The sequence below is a fragment of the Lampetra fluviatilis genome, chromosome 53, assembly GCF_964198595.1.
Source record: "Lampetra fluviatilis chromosome 53, kcLamFluv1.1, whole genome shotgun sequence".
NCBI lineage: Eukaryota > Metazoa > Chordata > Hyperoartia > Petromyzontiformes > Petromyzontidae > Lampetra > Lampetra fluviatilis.
Window position 1 is genome coordinate 7645506 of NC_136327.1, and position 20022 is coordinate 7665527.

A 20022-nucleotide genomic window follows, 5' to 3' on the forward strand; every position below is an offset into this window, starting at 1 on the left:
GCAGAGGTCGCAAACGGGTTTTGATTCCTTACCCGTACCCGTACCCGGCCGCACCAGGGTCGCAAACGGGTACCCGTACCCGGCCGTACCCGTACCCTACCCGGCCGGGTACGGGTAGGGTACGGGTATCGGGTACCTGATTGCGACCTCTGGGATGAAGCCATGTTGCAGGCGCGGGTGGGTTGATTCTAGGAACTTTGAATTGTGAGAAGAGACAAGACGTTGGGAAATGAGTGACAAACGGTTACTCACCAGTGACTCACGGCCTACCCGTACCCGTACCCGGCCGCACCAGGGTCGCAAACGGGTACCCGGTAGCCGGGTATCGGGTAGGGTACGGGTATCGGGTACCCGGTTGCGACCTCTGCCACGAAGGTGAAGGCGCAGCCCTGCAAGTGCCGGCTCACGCCACCTGCTGGCGGAAGGGGCCTTACACCAGGGGGAGCTCTAGAGAAGCCCTCTGGAGGAGGATATTTGGTCTATTTTTCCACGTTGATCACCGCTGGTGTTGCCCCACCGCACGTGGACTGCCGGTCGACTCTGGTGCCGCCCATTTACGCTGCTCGGTGGAAACTTGCCCCGTTGTCTCAGCCGCCGCGCCCGGAGGTCGAATCGAGGCGGCGATCTCTGGATTGCACGTCCCCTGGGGGGGGGGGGGGGGGGGGTGAGGTGGTGGTTGGTAGTGGGGGGGCATTTAACTGGCCCTCGGTTTGAAATGCCGCATCGCGATGTGGTACTGGCGACCACTGGATTGGAAGTCAACTGCACTTAAAGCATTATTCTGTGGCAGGAAACAAACAAAATCGGTGAATGTATTGGTAACAGAATGACGGGATTAATGATTAAATGGTTTAATACATATGTAATATGTTTGGGTGGGTGTATGAGTTAATCATTGGACATCCAGGGCAGAGCATCACCAAAGCAAATGAACGAAAATACATCCCGGATGTTTTTACGCGAATGAATGAATGGATGGTGGGCTGTGCGCTCGTGTAGATTCGTGCTGGAGGTTCGGAGCGGAGGAGGGAGATCTCCCCCCGGCTTCCCGGGATCACCGCGAGGGAGCGACGGTGGACGCGGAGACACGGAGGGGGACACGGAGAGGGACACGGCAGACGCGGAGGACACGGCTGGGACGGTGGAGACAGGAGGAGGAGGATGCCACTACCTGGGCTGGATCTCAGAGGGGAAGAGACGCACTGGGTCGGCTGCCGTGAGCTCGTGCGGCGGCGGGCTGGTGAGATGCGTGGACACGGCAGGACGGACAGCCGCACGGACGGGTAGAGGTGGACAAATAGAAATTCAGAATCACACGACACAGAGAGGTGCACAGGTAGAGGGATGGAACACACACACAGGCAGATGCAAAGAAAGACACGCACACAGACGGGCACACTGGCAGACAGATACAGACAAAGATCCCCCGTGTAGCCTTAACAGACTGTTGGGGAAAGTGCTGTTAGCTAGCACCTATGAAGGCCGGCGTGGCACACGAGGGGGTGGGTGACCAGAACCACGCCCGGCCGCCTTTGTCTCCCCAGTGGCGATGCATACACGCCACACCAGGTACTCATTTGAGACTGAGTCGACCTAGAGGAGGCCCAGGACCGGTTTAGATAATCGTCACTGGTGTTGGCCGTGAGCGGGAATCGAACTTGGGCCGCCAGGTTCGCAGCGCAGCGCGCTAACCTCCACACTACAGACACAACCTATAGACACACACGCACGCACACATGTGCGTGAAGACAGAAACACTGACAGATGTAACAGACTCACAGGCGAACAATCACACACAGACAGACAGACACACCGGTGGCACAGCCGAGAGACAGCTGCCCACTACGCACACACATGCACATCACGCACATTCTCCGTTCATTCCGAGAACGGCTATCTGTCTCCCTTCCCTGATAACGCGTGTTCTGGGAAACCATCCGCACGCAGAGCACAGTGCTCGTCCAGCGGATAGACTGGGCCCCGCCATGGGAATGGGGAATTTCCACCGCTGCGGCTCAGGAACTCCTAGCAACGGGTCTCTTTGAGGAGCCGCGCTCCGTCGGGGAGCGGCCTGGCCGGGCAGCAGCATCAGCAGCAGCTGGCGAACCGCGCTGGAGATTCTGGTCGGATAGGGGCCGTCCATAAATGACGTCACGCACCTAGGGGGTGGGGGGGGGGGTCAGACATTTGTGACGATGTGTGACGAGGGGGGGGGGTTGAGAAATGTGACGTCACATCAAAATGCGCAACTTTAAATAGATATAGAATTGTTATAACAACACTCCTACAACATCAGAGTGCAGCGCCACATTAAATGCGCACTACAATGACAACAGTTGAAAGCGATTTGAAGCATGTTTTATTTTCAAAATAGAAATATGGTTTTAGGGGTGGGGGGGGGAGGGCAGAGCGTTGTGACGTCATATTTGAGGGGGGGGGTCTGACTTTTTGTGACGCCGTGTGACGAGGTTGGGGGGGGGTCAAAAATCGTCCAAAATCGCGTGACGTCATTTATGGACGGCCCCATAGCCGCTCGAGTAAAATGCTGCGCTGTGAACAAACGTCCCGTTCTGCTTCCGATTCGGCAGCACCACCGCAACGTGCATCAGAGCGATCCGCATGCAACATTTGAACGTGTTGGCGGTCCACCGGTGCGCGGTCAGCAAATCTTGCGGGTTGGCGGTTGCGTCAAAGTGGGTTCTCGTGATTTCGAAGCAGTCGGAAGGCGAATGTCAGTTGAAACAGGCAACTTCACTGATCAGTTTTACGTGACTCCCTTAGGACTCATCTTTTTGTCAATAGCATATCCCTCTACCACTTACTGTCCCGCATCCTTTAAACCTTAACCAACCTCCCCCTTCTTGGTTCTTTCGGTAAAGTCACGTAGAATGGAAATAATAAAATAATAAAAATAAAACATAATAAAATAATTCTCACGACGTTTCGGCCACAACGCAAGCAGCCGTCCTCAGGTGAAGAACAGGTCTGTCGACAAGACAGAGTCTTCTCGACAGACCTGAGGACGGCTGAAGAACAGGTCTGTCGAGAAGACAGAGTCTGAATGACTGTCTTCTCGACAGACCTGTTCTTCAATGGACGGCTGCTTGCGCTGTGGCCGAAACGTCGTGAGAATTATTTTATGATGTTTTAGTTTTATTATTTTATTATTTCTATTCTACGTGACTTTACCGAAAGAACCAAGAGGATGAATCCCTGCAGTCACGAAAGCTTTAAATCGAAATTTAACCTCCCCCTTGCTAACCTCGCCAGCACTCTCTCTCCCTACCATCACCCTTCCTTACCACCCTTCATCTTCCTAACTTCACCCCCTCTCTCTTTCCCTACCATCACCCTCCCTTGCCATCCCTTCCCCGCCCCAACACTCAAACCCCCATCCCTTTTCCCCATCAGCCAACACTACTAATGTACATACGCGTTGGTTCTTTCAGGTAAAGTCATGTAGATGAAAAATAATAATAAAAATAATAAAATGAAAATAATTAAATTCTTATTTTCATATTTTTTTTTCACCTACGTGCCTTTACCGAAAGAACCAGAGAGTACGGATCCTTGCAGTCACGAAAACTTCAAATCTCGTACTAATGTACGATTTATAATTCTTGTAAAGTGCTTTGATAAAAAGCGCTCTATACAATCCTAGATAAGATGACATGATGCATTTAGATGTGGGACTGTCTTATGGGGACCGGTGTGTCACACTGCACCGGTGCACCGCCAAGAGCTCCGTTTGAGAATGTTGTGCCGACGCTTCTGCCGGACGGAGCCCGATCTCTGGCGAAGCGCCTGACGGTGCTGGGCTGTGACCACCAGAGACGGCGCCGCTGAAGCGAGGCACACATCGGAGCGCTTGTTAATCGCGCTACGCGTGTGTTCATCCGTCGTGTCGGGCGGTGGAGGACTCCCAACACAGGCTATACACGCGGCGGACGCTTTGCACGTTTCGATCCGGTGAACTTTGCAGGCAAAAGCGCGACTGGTGTTAAAATTTCAAAAAATATAACTTGACTTGGTTGGGTGGGGGGGGGTAGCTGAGCCCTTCAGGAGGGAAGGGGGCCCTGCCCCTTGGAGCACCCCGCCCCCAAGCACCACCACCACCACCTACGCTCCTTCTCTTTGCGATCCACCAATCCCAACCCACCGCCCGCTCCCCCACTCCCCACTCTCCCTCTCTCTCCTCTCTCCCAGACAGGTCTCCTGAGGCTGCCTGCGGGCGACTACTTCATAGAGCCGGTGAGGCGGGCGCGGAGGAGCCACGGGGAGGGGAGGGAGACCCCCGGCGATGGGGGAGCGGGGCCCCCGCACCCCGGGGCGCACGTCATTTACAAGCGCGGTGGGGGGCACGGGAGCCCCCCAAACTCGGGGAGGAATGGCACGGTCCCGCCGGCATGCGGAGTTCATGGTTAGTGCGAGCGTGCGGGAGTGAGTGTGCAGCGTGCGGGAGTGAGTGTGCAGCGTGCGAGTGAGCGTGCACGTGTGAGTGAGTGTGCACGTGTGAGTGAGTGTGCACGTGTGAGTGAGAGTGAACGTGTGAGTGAGTGTGCACGTGTTAGTGAGAGTGCACGTGTGAGTGAGTGTGCACGTGTGAGTGAGTGTGCACGTGTGAGTGAGCGCGCGTGGGCGTATAAGTTTGAGTGCGAACTCATCTCCTTGTTACATCCCGGATCCCCCGTGGTGGAAATTCCACGTTCCTCGCCCAGGGACGAGTCAATCCACAGCGCGAGCCGCTGTCGACTCCCCGCACAAGCGGGTACTCGCTTTTATACCCCCCCAGTAGGGCTGATGGGCCGAGTCTAACCCCAGCAAGGAGGATGTTTAGAACCTTGCGAGCTCGTGATCGAGTGAGTGCTTGTGTAGACGTGACCCCCACTCAACGCCCGGCAGCGGGAACGCAAAACGTCGAGCCCAGAGCAGCGTGAGGATTAGCAGCAGGGATGATGTCAGTGCCAATTAAAGCGGCTGCTTTAGGGGCAGTCCATAAATGACGTCACGCACTTAGGGGGGGGTGGGAGTCAGACATTTGTGACGATGTGTGACGAGGGAGGGGCGTGTTTGAGAAATGTGGCGTCACATCAAAATGGGCAACTTTCAATACATATAGACAACACGTTCTACTTAATTAAATTACATTTTAAAATAAATGTTTTCTCCTACAACATCAGAGTGCAGCGGCACATTAATACGCACTACAATGACAATAGTTTAAAGCGATTTGAAGCATGTTTCAAAATGGAAATATGGTTTTGGGGGGGAGGGGGGGCAGAGCTTTGTGACGTCATATTTGAGGGGGGGGGTCTGACTTTTTGTGACGCCGTCTGATGAAGGGGTAGGGGGGGGGGGTAAAAAATCGTCCAAAATCGCGTGACGTCATTTATGGACGGCCCCTTACGCGGAGGAGGAGGGGGGCGCAGTGGTGGTTCAGCGCACCGCTCTCCAGAATCAGGATATTTATTTGGGCTCGAGGAATCCGATAAGCCGTAGAGCTCTCTTTGTTTTCTTGCACAGAACCCGGCGACCCGAGTTCGATTGTCCACCCACGGCCAACGTCGCTGGCGAATATCTGAACAGGTCGTGGGCCTCCTCTAGGTCAACTCGGCCTTAAACGAGTACGCGGGGCGCGGCGCGTAGTAAACATCGGCATTGAGTGGAAAACAAAGGGTGGTGTGATTTTCGATTTAAAGCTTTCGTGACTGCAGGGATTCATCTTCTTGGTTCTTTCGGTAAAGTCACGTAGAAGGGAAATAATGAAAGAAAAAAAAGAAAACATTATATTATTTTATTATGTTTTATTTTATTATTTTATTATTTCCCTTCTACGTGACTTTACCGAAAGAACCAAGAAGAAAAAGGGTGGTGTGGTTTCCTCCGCCACGCCCACCGCACCTTGCGCCGGCCTTCATAGGTGCTCGCCAACAGCACTTGCCCCAACAGTCTGTCAAGGCTACACGGGGGCATCTTTGTCTTTGCACATGTGGCTCAGTGTGGGGGGAGGGCAGCGAGGTCGTTGCCATGGCGATATAAACCAACAAGGAGACCCGAGTAGTGGTGCGCGTGTGTGTGTGTTTAAACCCCGCAGAAATGCCTGAGTTAATAGGCGCTCACCGACGGATTTGAGTTGGGGAGCGGTGGTGCAGCGGTTAGCGCGCCGCCGCTACGAACCCCCGGCGACCCGGGTTCGATTCCCGCTCACGGTGACAACACCACCGGTGACGATTATCTGAACCCGGTCCTGGGTCTCGCCTAGGTCGACTCGGCCTCAAATGAGTTAGCCATTGCGGTGTGTGAAAACATCGCCACTGGGGAGACAAAGGCGGCCGGGCGTGGTGCTGGCCACCCACCCCCTCGTGTGCCGTTCTGGCCTTCATAGGTGCACGCTAACAGCACTTGCCCCAACAGCCTGTTAAGGCTACACGGGGGATCTTTGTCTTTGGGGTGCGGTGGTGCATCGGTTAGCGCATTGCCTTACGAATCAGGCCACTTCGATTCCCAAGCCACAGCTAGCATCGGTGGGTGAGTGACATCACCGTCAGTCTCCCAGGTCGACTCAGCCATAAATAAAGTAGCCTGTGTGCCACCCCCTACCGTGCCACACACCAGGCCTCAACTTGTATCAATAGGCGCTCGCTAACAGCACTCGCCCCAACAGTCTATAATCGATGCAGGGCACCCGCCCCAACAGTCTATAATCGATACAGGCACTCGCCCCAACAGTCTATAATCGATGCCGGGCACCCGCCCCAACAGTCTATAATCGATGGAGATACTAGCCCCAACAGTCTATTATCGATGCTGGGCACCCGCCCCAACAGTCAATAATCGATACAGGCACTCGCCCCAACAGTCTATAATCGATGCAGGCACTCGCCCAACAGTCTATAATCGATACAGGCACTCGCCCCAACAGTCTATAATCGATGCAGGCACTCGCCCCAACAGTCTATAATCGATACAGGCACTCGCCCCAACAGTCTATAATCGATGCAGGCACTCGCCCCAACAGTCTATAATCGATGGAGCCTGCAGAGCAATGAGAAGCACCAACCCTCCACGTTCGCCATCGCAGACTCGTCACTCCACAAGCGGACATCACCGCTGCACCGCCGCTCCTCGCAGAGGCAAAAAACATCCCAATAGAGTTAGCGAGTGACCCGATTGAAGGCCGTTACAGCGCCACACGAGGGGGGGTTGTTGTGGCAAGAAACCACTCCCGGCCGCCTTTGTCTCCCCAGTGGCGATGTTTACACATCGCACAGGTACTAATTTGAGGCTGAGTCGACATAGCGGAGGCCCATGACCAGTTCAAATAATCGTCACTGATGTTGGCCATGAGCAGGAATCCAACTCGGGTCTCCGGGTTAGTAGCGCAGCACGCTAACCGCTGCACCACCACTCCCCGAAACCACACACAAATATCAAAATGCCACCCCAATAGCCTTACTCTATGAGACATCTCCTTTACCAGTGGCAAAATATAGTAATAGGTTTTTACCCTTTCAACTGGTACAAAAACTGACACCTTTATACAAGGCATCATGTTTGCAATAACCACAACACAAGCAGTCAAAATTCAAACAAAAAGAAACAATTCTGATAATGATCGTGCGCCGTGCCGGCACTCGTGAGTTTTTGTACCAGTTGAAAGGGTAAAAACCTATTACTTTTACCCAATAGCCTTTTTTAGGCTCTTGGGGCAAGTGCAGTTAACGACCTCGTACACACACAAAATGCAGACACCGACTCCTGAGGGTAACTCTGTGAAATATGACCACTCTGGCTGGGTCTATAAACACCCGTGGGTGGGCGCGCGCTTCAGATAATAACACCGCCGAAGACGCGCGTTCGTTGCGACGCTTTTGGAGCGAGCGGTGAGACCTCCACATCCTCGAACACAAAGTGGGAACGCTTTCGCGAGCGACCAAAACGGCAGTCGCGCGCAGACAAAAGTTTCCCCCAAATTGTAGCCGTCGCACAGGCCGTGCGGGGTGCCGCTCACGAGAAGCTACACAGAAGGCCGGCACGGCGCACGAAGGGGCCGTTGGTGTGGCCCTCACCGCGCCCGGCCGCCTTTGTCTCCCCGCGGTACGTGCTCGTTGATTCATTTCAAGGCTGGGGTCGACCCAGAAGCAAGATTGCGACCGTTACTGGCCGCGAGCGGATATCGAACTCGGGTCGCCGCGGTCGCAGGAGCAGCGCGGTGCACTGACCACTGCCCTGCCCCCCCCCCCCGTCGCGCACGCACGCAAGGACGCACGCGTTGCGAAACAAGAACACAGCCGATCGCGCGTAGCCTGCGTACGCTGTTGGGGGGCCAATTTCGGAAAAGAATAACTATTTTAATGTATTAATCGTTTGGAGCCCCGAAGTCAATCCGCTGCTGGATGAAGGCCTCCCGATGTACCGTGTCAGCCGTGGGGGCGTGTTTGTTTGGCCACACTTCCCCACGCTGGCCGGCGTGGGTTGGTCAGGGTGGGTCACCTCCCCACTGAAGGCGGCGGATCGATTTTAATAACTCGCCCTCGCTTCATCTGCCCGCTTTCTGCACAAAGATCTTTTCCTGGCTCATCAAGTTCAAACATTTTCCCCTCCACGACACACACGCGTCACACCTCTCTCCATATTTCAATCAGCTCGGGCATCCCGTGAATCACGTGACCTCTGTGAGTGGCCACCCCCATTTTGAGCCCCTCCCCCTCGCCGCGCCCGCTGCGAGAACAGACGCCGCTCCGTGCAGCAGCAGCAGCGTCGAGTCCCTGACGCAGCCTCTCCCTCCTCCCTCTCCTCGTCTCTCTTGGACCACGGACGCACCGAGCAGTTGATTTGACGCTCCCGGCCGTGCTGTCATCGCTGTCGTTGATCCCCGCTCCCCGCGGCCTCCGTTGCAGACTCGCCGCAGGCCGCCTCGCGCACGGAGAGGAGACGCGAGCGCTGGCAGCAGGGGTGGCGGCAGCGCTCCCTGCTCCGCGCTGATGCCGCTGGTGGCCCGAGACGCCGCGTGGGGCCGCGCTCCGTCAGCAAGGAGCGCTGGGTGGAGACGATGGTGGTCGCCGACGCCAAGATGGTGGAACATCACGGCGAGGAGAACATCGAGGCCTACGTCCTCACCGTCGTCAACATGGCACGTGCAGCCACTCTCCCGTGGCTCCTGGCCGCTCGCGATAACGATGCGTTGTCCATGCAGAGCGGCGTCACTTTGCGCGAACGGCACCTCACCGGTTGCGTCCGCGCGCTGGGGCCTCCTCATCCTACGGGTTGTTTACAACTTGGGAGGGCACCGGAAACAGCACCGCCCGTGCGAGGAGGGGAGGGCGGGGGGAGGGGCAACGCTCTATCTCACACAGAAGGGACGGACGATGAAATGTAACGTGCAGTCCCGAATGAGCGAATCGACGCGACGAACGCGACACAGCTGGGTGGGTAAGGAGTCCCCGCCGGAGCGGCTTCCGACGTTGCGCCGTGAAGTCGTCTTCCGCGGCCGTTCTATTTGACACAGGGTGGTGCACTGCTCACTGGGAGAGTCTTGCACCCCCATTCCCACCACCCCGTTTGCTGCAGGTGGCCGGCTTGTTCCGGGACGCGAGCATCGGCAACCCCATCAACGTCGTCCTCGTGAGGATGGTGCTGCTGACGGGAGAAGAGGTGAACCCTGCACGATCGGCCAAAAACAAAAACGGACGAGTTGCACGGGGGATGAGTCGCGTGTCACGCATAGGCAGCCTTTGTCTCCACAGTGGCGATGTTTACACACTGCACCAGGTACTCATTTGAGGCTGAGTCGACCTAGGAGAGGCCCAGGACCGGTTCAGAAAATCGTCAGCGATGCTGTGACGGTGGGATGTGTGACGGTGGGATGTGTGGGGTGTGTGGTGGTGGGGTGTGTGGGGGTGGGGTGTGTGGGGGTGGGGTGTGTGTGGGTGGGGTGTGTGGGGGTGGGGTGTGTGGGGGTGGGGTGTGTGGGGGTGGGGTGTGTGGGGGTGGGGTGTGTGGGGGTGGGGTGTGTGGGGGTGGGGTGTGTGGGGGTGGGGTGTGTGGGGGTGGGGTGTGTGGGGGTGGGGTGTGTGTGGGTGGGGTGTGTGGGGGTGGGGTGTGTGGGGGTGGGGTGTGTGGGGGTGGGGTGTGTGGGGGTGGGGTGTGTGGGGGTGGGGTGTGTGGGGGTGGGGTGTGTGGTGGTGGGGTGTGTGGGGGTGGGGTGTGTGGGGGTGGGGTGTGTGGGGGTGGGGTGTGTGTGGGTGGGGTGTGTGGGGGTGGGGTGTGTGGGGGTGGGGTGTGTGGGGGTGGGGTGTGTGGGGGTGGGGTGTGTGGGGGTGGGGTGTGTGGGGGTGGGGTGTGTGGGGGTGGGGTGTGTGACGGTGGGGTGTGTGGGGGTGGGGTGTGTGACGGTGGGGTGTGTGATGGTGGGGTGTGTGGGGTGTGTGGGGGTGGGGTGTGTGGGGGTGGGGTGTGTGGGGGTGGGGTGTGTGGGGGTGGGGTGTGTGATGGTGGGGTGTGTGGGGTGTGTGGGGGTGGGGTGTGTGGGGGTGGGGTGTGTGGGGGTGGGGTGTGTGACGGTGGGATGTGTGACGGTGGGATGTGTGGGGGTGGGGTGTGTGGGGGTGGGGTGTGTGGGGGTGGGGTGTGTGGGGGTGGGGTGTGTGGGGGTGGGGTGTGTGGGGGTGGGGTGTGTGGGGGTGGGGTGTGTGGGGGTGGGGTGTGTGGGGGTGGGGTGTGTGGGGGTGGGGTGTGTGGGGGTGGGGTGTGTGGGGGTGGGGTGTGTGGGGGTGGGGTGTGTGGGGGTGGGGTGTGTGGGGGTGGGGTGTGTGGGGGTGGGGTGTGTGGGGGTGGGGTGTGTGGGGGTGGGGTGTGTGGGGGTGGGGTGTGTGGGGGTGGGGTGTGTGATGGTGGGGTGTGTGGGGTGTGTGGGGGTGGGGTGTGTGGGGGTGGGGTGTGTGGGGTGTGTGGGGGTGGGGTGTGTGGGGGTGGGGTGTGTGGGGGTGGGGTGTGTGGGGGTGGGGTGTGTGGGGGTGGGGTGTGTGGGGGTGGGGTGTGTGGGGGTGGGGTGTGTGGGGGTGGGGTGTGTGGGGGTGGGGTGTGTGGGGGTGGGGTGTGTGGGGGTGGGGTGTGTGACGGTGGGGTGTGTGGGGGTGGGGTGTGTGGGGGTGGGGTGTGTGGGGGTGGGGTGTGTGGGGGTGGGGTGTGTGGGGGTGGGGTGTGTGGGGGTGGGGTGTGTGGGGGTGGGGTGTGTGACGGTGGGGTGTGTGGGGGTGGGGTGTGCGGGGGTGGGGTGTGCGGGAGTGGGGTGTGTGGGGGTGGGGTGTGTGGTGGTGGGGTATGTGGGGGTGGAGTGTGTGGGGGTGGGGTGTGTGGGGGTGGGGTGTGTGGGGGTGGGGTGTGTGGGGGTGGGGTGTGTGACGGTGGGGTGTGTGACGGTGGGATGTGTGGGGTGTGTGGGGGTGGGGTGTGTGGGGGTGGGGTGTGTGGGGGTGGGGTGTGTGGGGGTGGGGTGTGTGGGGGTGGGGTGTGTGACGGTGGGATGTGTGACGGTGGGATGTGTGGGGTGTGTGGTGGTGGGGTGTGTGGGGGTGGGGTGTGTGGGGGTGGGGTGTGTGGGGGTGGGGTGTGTGGGGGTGAGGTGTGTGGGGGTGGGATGTGTGACGGTGGGATGTGTGGGGTGTGTGGTGGTGGGGTGTGTGGGGGTGGGGTGTGTGGTGGTGGGGTGTGTGGGGGTGGGGTGTGTGGGGGTGGGGTGTGTGGGGGTGGGGTGTGTGGGGGTGGGGTGTGTGACGGTGGGGTGTGTGGGGGTGGGGTGTGTGGTGGTGGGGTGTGTGGGGGTGGGGTGTGTGGGGGTGGGGTGTGTGACGGTGGGGTGTGTGACGGTGGGATGTGTGGGGTGTGTGGTGGTGGGGTGTGTCGGGGTGGGGTGTGTGGGGGTGGGGTGTGTGGGGGTGGGGTGTGTGGGGGTGGGGTGTGTGGGGGTGGGGTGTGTGGGGGTGGGGTGTGTGACGGTGGGGTGTGTGACGGTGGGATGTGTGGGGTGTGTGGGGGTGGGGTGTGTGGGGGTGGGGTGTGTGGTGGTGGGGTGTGTGGGGGTGGGGTGTGTGGGGGTGGGGTGTGTGGGGGTGGGGTGTGTGGGGGTGGGGTGTGTGACAGTGGGGTGTGTGACGGTGGGATGTGTGGGGTGTGTGGTGGTGGGGTGTGTGGGGGTGGGGTGTGTGGGGGTGGGGTGTGTGACGGTGGGGTGTGTGGGGGTGGGGTGTGTGGGGGTGGGGTGTGTGGGGGTGGGGTGTGTGACGGTGGGATGTGTGACGGTGGGGTGTGTGGGGGTGGGGTGTGTGGGGGTGGGGTGTGTGGGGGTGGGGTGTGTGGGGGTGGGGTGTGTGGGGGTGGGGTGTGTGGGGGTGGGGTGTGTGGGGGTGGGGTGTGTGGGGGTGGGGTGTGTGACGGTGGGGTGTGTGAAGGTGGGATGTGTGACGGTGGGGTGTGTGGTGGTAGGGTGTGTCGGGGTGGGGTGTGTGGGGGTGGGGTGTGTGGGGGTGGGGTGTGTGGGGATGGGGTGTGTGGTGGTGGGGTGTGTGGGGGTGGGGTGTGTGGGGGTGGGGTGTGTGGGGGTGGGGTGTGTGGGGGTGGGGTGTGTGACGGTGGGGTGTGTGACGGTGGGATGTGTGGGGTGTGTGGTGGTGGGGTGTGTGGGGGTGTGGTGTGTGGGGGTGGGGTGTGTGGGGGTGGGGTGTGTGACGGTGGGGTGTGTGATGGTGGGGTGTGTGGGGTGTGTGGGGGTGGGGTGTGTTGGGGTGGGGTGTGTGGGGGTGGGGTGTGTGGGGGTGGGGTGTGTGGGGGTGGGGTGTGTGGGGGTGGGGTGTGTGACGGTGGGGTGTGTGATGGTGGGGTGTGTGGGGTGTGTGGGGGTGGGGTGTGTGACGGTGGGGTGTGTGATGGTGGGGTGTGTGGGGTGTGTGGGGGTGGGGTGTGTTGGGGTGTGTGGGGGTGGGGTGTGTGGGGGTGGGGTGTGTGGGGGTGTGGTGTGTGGGGGTGGGGTGTGTGGGGGTGGGGTGTGTGACGGTGGGGTGTGTGATGGTGGGGTGTGTGGGGTGTGTGGGGGTGGGGTGTGTGGGGGTGGGGTGTGTGACGGTGGGGTGTGTGGGGGTGGGGTGTGTGGGGGTGGGGTGTGTGGGGGTGGGGTGTGTGACGGTGGGGTGTGTGGGGGTGGGGTGTGTGGGGGTGGGGTGTGTGGGGGTGGGGTGTGTGGGGGTGGGGTGTGTGACGGTGGGGTGTGTGAAGGTGGGATGTGTGACGGTGGGGTGTGTGGTGGTAGGGTGTGTCGGGGTAGGGTGTGTGGGGGTGGAGTGTGTGGTGGTGGGGTGTGTGGGGGTGGAGTGTGTGGGGGTGGGGTGTGTGGGGGTGGGGTGTGTGGGGGTGGGGTGTGTGGGGGTGGGGTGTGTGGGGGTGGGGTGTGTGGGGGTGGGGTGTGTGGGGGTGGGGTGTGTGGGGGTGGGGTGTGTGGGGGTGGGGTGTGTGGGGGTGGGGTGTGTGACGGTGGGGTGTGTGACGGTGGGATGTGTGGGGTGTGTGGGGGTGGGGTGTGTGGGGGTGGGGTGTGTGGGGGTGGGGTGTGTGGGGGTGGGATGTGTGGGGGTGGGGTGTGTGACGGTGGGATGTGTGACGGTGGGATGTGTGGGGTGTGTGGTGGTGGGGTGTGTGGGGGTGGGGTGTGTGGGGGTGGGGTGTGTGGGGGTGGGGTGTGTGGGGGTGAGGTGTGTGGGGGTGGGATGTGTGACGGTGGGATGTGTGGGGTGTGTGGTGGTGGGGTGTGTGGGGGTGGGGTGTGTGGGGGTGGGGTGTGTGGGGGTGGGGTGTGTGGGGGTGGGGTGTGTGGGGGTGGGGTGTGTGACGGTGGGGTGTGTGACGGTGGGATGTGTGACGGTGGGGTGTGTGGGGGTGGGGTGTGTGGGGGTGGGGTGTGTGAGGGTGGGACACGTGATGGTGGGGTGTGTGGGGGTGGGGTGTGTGCTGGTGGGTTGTCTGACGGTGGGTTGTATGTCGGTGGGATGTGTGACGCTGGAATGGTGGGATTTACGATGTTGGGACACGTGACAGTGGGATGCACGATGTTGGGATGTGTGACGGTGGGGTGCGTGACGGTGTGTTCGCTCGTGCGTCACGCCTGGCGACCGCGCGGCTCGCAGGAAGAGCTGAAGGTGGTGCACCACGCGGACCTCACGCTGCACAGCTTCTGCAAGTGGCAGAAGAGCGTGAACCCCAGGGGGGAGGGCCACCACGCTCACCACGACGCGGCCGTGCTGCTCACCAGGTGAGTCGCGGTTCCCTGGTCGCCTTAATCGCGGTTGCCGAGCCAGGCCCGAAGGCCAAACATTCTCAGAATGCCGCGCAGGAGGCAGCACATGGCACTGTTAGAGTTGTACCGGATGATGTATGATGTGGTGAGTGAATGGTGAGCGTGTGGCATGTGTTGGGTGAATGGTGAGCGTGTGGCATGTGTTGAGTTTGTGAGCACACGGTGAGCGGCTTCCATCTACTGCTGGATGAAACCTTCCCCAAAACCAGCAGCACCTCTCGCGACCCCGCTATGCAACAATCCACCAAAGCACGTGCACACGAACCGATTTCCTCACTCCATCTCCATGGTGACCGCGCGTGCATGTGTGTGTGTCATTGTCTTTGTGTGTGCTTGTGTTTCCAGAATATAGAGCCCTAGGTCGACTCAGCCTCAAATGAGTACCCGGCCGGCCCGGGTGTGGTGCTGGCCACCCACCGCCTAGTGTGCCATTCCAGCCTTCATAGATGCTCACTCACAGCACTTGCCCCTACAGCCTGTTGAAGGCTCTACGGGGGATCTTTGTCTTTACCTTTGTGTGTTTCCCACGCCCGCAGGAAGGACCTGTGTGCGGGTATGAACCGGCCGTGCGAGACTTTGGGGCTATCCCACATGGCCGGCATGTGCCAGCCACACCGCAGCTGCAACATCAACGAGGACACGGGCCTTCCGCTGGCCTTCACCATGGCCCATGAGCTCGGACACAGGCAAGGCCCCCAGCAGTGCCGTAGCATGGGTTGGCCTTTGGGCTCTGGCGCAAGGAACGAAATAGGGCCCCTTTGACAATTTCACTGACTCGCTCGCTCGCTCAATCATTCACAACACTCTAACTCACTCACTCATCCACTCGAATACACATTCAATTCAACGGCTCACTCATCCGACCCGCTCGCTCAACCACTTTCCCACTAAATCAATCATCCGCTCCTACCCACTCGCCCACTCAATCGCACACTCTCTAACTCGGTTGTCGATTCGCTCGCTCAACCGCTCGCTCACTCGCTCAATGGTCCACACACTCACCCGTCCACTCGCTCACGCCCTTGCCCACTCAACCACTCCCACCGACCCACTCACTTGTAGGCGCCGGTTTCAAGGTTGGCAGCCACGAGTCTTGTTGTTGTTGTTGTTTAACTTGCATCCCACTGGGATTTTTGCACGCAGTGTTGGTGTACGGTGCTTTTTCTGCAATATTTTGCTGTCTTTTCTTGGATTTTCTGTTTGCACTTAGTCACTTTAAGATGTTTTCTTGTTCATGTTTTTGTTTTTTTGTGGTTGCACTTGATTCAAGAGCCGAATGGCTCACAGGGCTATACCTAAAAAATGAAACTTTAAACTTTAAACTTGAGTCCCAGGTCTCAAGCCACAAGGCGAAGGCCAGAAGCCTGTTACGTTGAGGCCAGCGTCAAAGCGAATCGTGACGCGTCGCGTGAAGTTCGCGATGTCGATGCCGCTGCGTTTAACTCTGCCCTCCCCTTCCCCCCCCCCCTTGATCCCCCGTCATCCTCCTCCCAGCTTTGGCATCCAGCACGACGGGCAGGGCAACGCGTGCGAGGCGCGGGGCAAGCGCCCGTCCATCATGTCTCCGCAGCTCACGTACAGCTCGCGGCCGCTCTCCTGGTCCTCGTGCAGCCGCGACTACGTGACGCGCTTCCTCGAGTGCGTGGCTCTCTTCGCAACCCCCCACCCCCCCGCCCCCCCGCCCACCCCCCCGCCAGTAAACACGCGGCGTGACGTTGGCCCGACGTTGGTTGACGGCCTCCGACGTTGGCGCAACGTCGGCGCGCGTTCGGAACCGTGGCCTCGGGCAAGCGACGAGGAGTTTGTATGTTACTCTTTTGGTTATAGTAATAGGTTTTTACCCTTTCAACTGGTGTACCTAGTACGCCTTTTGGCGTCATCTGGTCCAACACCAATGGAGACTAGGCTCTAAGAAAAGCTGTCTCGGGTGTGGACCAATCAACTTCAAGGACAGTGCATATCATTATCATCATCAGAGTTGTTTCTATTTGTTTGCATTTTGACTGCTTGTGTTGTGGTTATTGCAAACATGATGCCTTGTATAAAGGTGTCAGTTTTTGTACCAGTTGAAAGGGTAAAAACCTATTACTATATTTTTCCACTGGTAAAGGAGGTCTCATAGTGTACTCTTTGGTTGTTTCGGTAAAGTCACGTGGAAAGAAAATATATTAATTAATAGAATACGACGTTTCGATTGCAACACAAGCAATCGTCATCAGGTCTAACTCAATTTGAGAGAGAGACAAGACACAGACACGGAGACACAGAGACAGACTTTTCCGAAAGAACCAAAGAGTAATTCCTGCAGTCACGAAAGCTTCAAATCAAGTGTGTACAGTATGTTCTTCTCTCTCTCTCTCTCCCCCCTGTTCTGCATGGGGTTTGCCTCTGGGCTCTCCGGGTTCCTCCCAGGGTTGACCAACAACAAAAACAAATGTGTGACTGTATTGGCCGACTGAATTGCCCAGCACGTGGAATCGAAACGTCGGACAACGCGGGCACGACCCCAAATGCACGTGGGTTGAGCTTCAGCAGCAGCAGCGGTACAACCACGAAAACCTACACGGCCATTCTGTCTCTCATCCCTCATCTCTCTCTCTCTCTCTTGTCACCCCGCTGTCCACCACCCCTCGCTCCACCCCCCCCCCCCCCCGCCGCCCACCGCAGCCGAGGCTGGGGCTTCTGCCTGGACGACCCCCCCTCCCCTCGGCCCGAGCCCCTCGTCGTCCCCACGGCGCCCCCCGGAGCCCTCTACGATGCCCCCCACCAGTGCCGGCTGCAGTACGGGGAGGCATCGCGACACTGCCGGGGCATGGACGTACGTACGTGCGTGCACGCGCGTTTGTGTGTGTGGGAGCGGTGGTGTAGTGGTTTGCGCGCCGCACTACGAACCCGGTTTACCCGAGTTCGATTCCTGCTCTGAACCGGTCCTGGGTCTCCCCTAGGTTGACTCAGCCTCAAATGAGTACCTGGTGCAGTGTGGAAATATCGCCACTCGGGAGACAAAGGCGGTCGGGCGTGGTGCTGGCCACCCACCCCCTCGTGTGCCGTGTCAGCCTTAATAGGTGCTCGCTAACAGCACTTGCCCCAACAGTCTTGTAAGGTCTTGGTCTTTGTGGGGAGCGGTGGTGTCGTTATTGGTGCACTGCGCTACGAACCAAGCGACCCGAGTTCGATTCCCGCTCATGACAAATAACAGTCGCGAACATCTGAATTGGTCCTGGGCCTCCACGAGGTTGACTTGGCCTTAAATTGAGGACTGCTGTTTGAGCCCCGATCGACGGCACAAAGCGCAGGGACCCCAACCGACAAGGGGGTTCGGGTTAACACGACTCTCTTTCTCTCTGCACCAGCGTGGACGGCACCCTCGTGTTCACCTTCTGAAGCGCTCGCTCGTCACCGTGACGTGCGCGATGACCACCACAGCCACGTGACTTTTTCTTTCGTGTTGTACGCGGTGCTTGTAGCGCCACAGCGCGTAGATTTGTAGCGTTTGTTTTCATTTGTTTGCTGGTGACTTTGTGCATTTCGAATCGAAATCGCCTCCAGTGCTGTTGCTGCTGGCGGCAATAAAATTTGTTTAAAAGTCAACAAGTCTCTCTCATAACTCTCTCCTCACCTATCTCCCTCTCCCATCTTTCTCCCATTCCACTCTCCCCTTTCTCTCCCTTTCACTCCCTTCTCCACTCCCCAGCGATCTTTCTCTGTCCCCTTTCTCTCTCTCTCTCTCCTCGCCCATTCCCTCTCACGTCTCTCTTGCAACACCTCCCTCCCTCTCTCCTACCCCTCTCTCTTCTGTCTGCTCCACTCCCCCATCTATGTAACACCCCCCCCCTCCTTTCTCTGCTGTACGTAGAACGTGTGCCACACGCTGTGGTGCACCGTAGGCGACACGTGCCACTCCAAGCTCGACGCTGCGGCCGACGGGACTCGCTGTGACCACGGCAAGGTGATGCAGCGTCACGGCCCCCGCTCGGTCGCCTTGCCGGCCCTCGCAGCTGCTGCTCGCTAGCAGCACTTGACCCAATGGCCTGTTGAGGCTATCCTGGGGATCTCTGTTTTTGTTATATGTGCATGTGTGTATGTGCGTATGTACTTGTGTGTATGTGGGGAGCGGGAGTTTAGTGGTTAGCGCGCTGCGCTTTGCACCCGGCGACACGGGTTTGATTCCCGCTCACGGCCAACACCAGTGACGATTATCTGAACCGGTCCTGGGCCTCCCCTAGGTCGACTCATCCTCAAATGAGTACCTGGTGCGGAGGGTAAACATCGCCACTGGGGAGACAAAGGCGGTCGGGCGTGGTTCTGGTCACCTACCACCTCGTGTACCGTTCTGGCCTTCATAGGTGCCCGCTAACAGCACTTGCCCCAACAGTCTGAAGGCTATACGGGGAATCTTTGTCTTTGTGTGTACGGCCACTCATCTCAGTCAGTCGACCCGTGGCACCTGGGTCTGCCCCATGACCTCCTGCTGGCGGGCGTTCGACACTTCACGTGGCCTCAACGTGCACCTAGCCTGGCACAAGCGCCGAGGCGATGTCATTAGTGGCGAATAGCGGTTGTTGTTGTGTACGTGTGTGTACGTACGTGTGTGTGTGTGTACGTGCATGTGTAGCTGTGTGTGTGTACTTGTGTGTACGTGTGTGTGTGTATGTGTGTGTATGTACGTGTGTGTGTGTGTACGTGTGTGTGTGTTTACGTGTGTGTGTGTACGTGTGTGTGTACGTGTGTGTGTACGTGTGTGTGTGTGTGTACGTATGTGTGTATGATGTGTTTGTATGTGTGTATGTACGTGTGCGTGTATGTACGTGTGCGTGTGTGTACGTGTGCGTGCGTGTGTGTACGTGTGTGTGTGTGTGTTCAGAAGAAGAGCCACACCCTGTTGTTTGGCAGTCTCCTGCCCCGAGTAGAGGACTGTCCACCCCTCATGGTTGCAGGAGCCAGAACCGGTCCACCGGACCTCCTGAATGCCACAGAGATCCAGGCGGTACCGGTCCAGTTCCCGACAGAGGAGTGGCAGCCTCTCCTCCGCAGTGAGCGTTCGAACATTCCACGTGGCCATCCGCAATGGTTTTTCGTTGTTTCTGGAGGAGCCCCGAGGGTGAAAATTCAATCTCCTGGCTCCGCCAAATGGGGTTTGGCCAGGAGACGTCATAAAAGCCTGACCCCCCGGGGCCTCCGGCACAAGCTTATTAATTACAGGTTTATGTTTAATTCGTAGTTTAGTGGTGGTTAATTGAAGGTGGAGGGGTTACCAGCCCCTCGCACCCGTCCAGAGCCCTCGTTTAGCCACTGTGGTGGTCACAGACGCCATGAGGGGAGAGGCCAATGGGCATTGGCCCTCCCCCCACAGCACTGCCCACGACAGTGTTGCCCGTCCGGCACCGCGAGGAGGTAGGAGGTTGTTTTGCCGGAGTGATTGGAAGGCATGGGCCAGATCAGCTCAATAATAACGGTAGGAGGCTGCTAGATTTTTGTGCAGCCCATGGGCTTGTAATTACCAACACGCTCTTCCGGCATTGGCGCATCCACACAACATCATGGATACATGCCGGGTCCAAGCAAGAACATCTGCTGGACTACATAGTGACGGACCAGCGGATGCGAGCCCATGTCCTTGACACCAGGACCTACCGTGGAGCTGATCTGACCTCTGACCATCGACTAGTCATCTGTAA

General features: G+C 58.7%; 1 protein-coding gene across 1 annotated transcript in view; it reads left to right on the top strand.

Annotated features, from left to right (window-relative positions):
* Positions 1-1073: 1073 nt before the first annotated feature.
* LOC144949213 (uncharacterized) overlaps positions 1074-20022 on the top strand; it is a 51108-nt gene continuing 32159 nt past the window's right edge. Inside the window, exons 1-9 of the mRNA XM_078879102.1 lie at positions 1074-1240; positions 4211-4420; positions 8901-9133; positions 9571-9654; positions 14175-14299; positions 14881-15030; positions 15839-15982; positions 17012-17162; positions 18201-18293. Coding sequence (XP_078735228.1) covers positions 1162-1240; positions 4211-4420; positions 8901-9133; positions 9571-9654; positions 14175-14299; positions 14881-15030; positions 15839-15982; positions 17012-17162; positions 18201-18293 — 1269 coding nt within the window. The 5' untranslated portion in view covers positions 1074-1161. The remainder of the gene's footprint in view (positions 1241-4210; positions 4421-8900; positions 9134-9570; positions 9655-14174; positions 14300-14880; positions 15031-15838; positions 15983-17011; positions 17163-18200; positions 18294-20022) is intronic.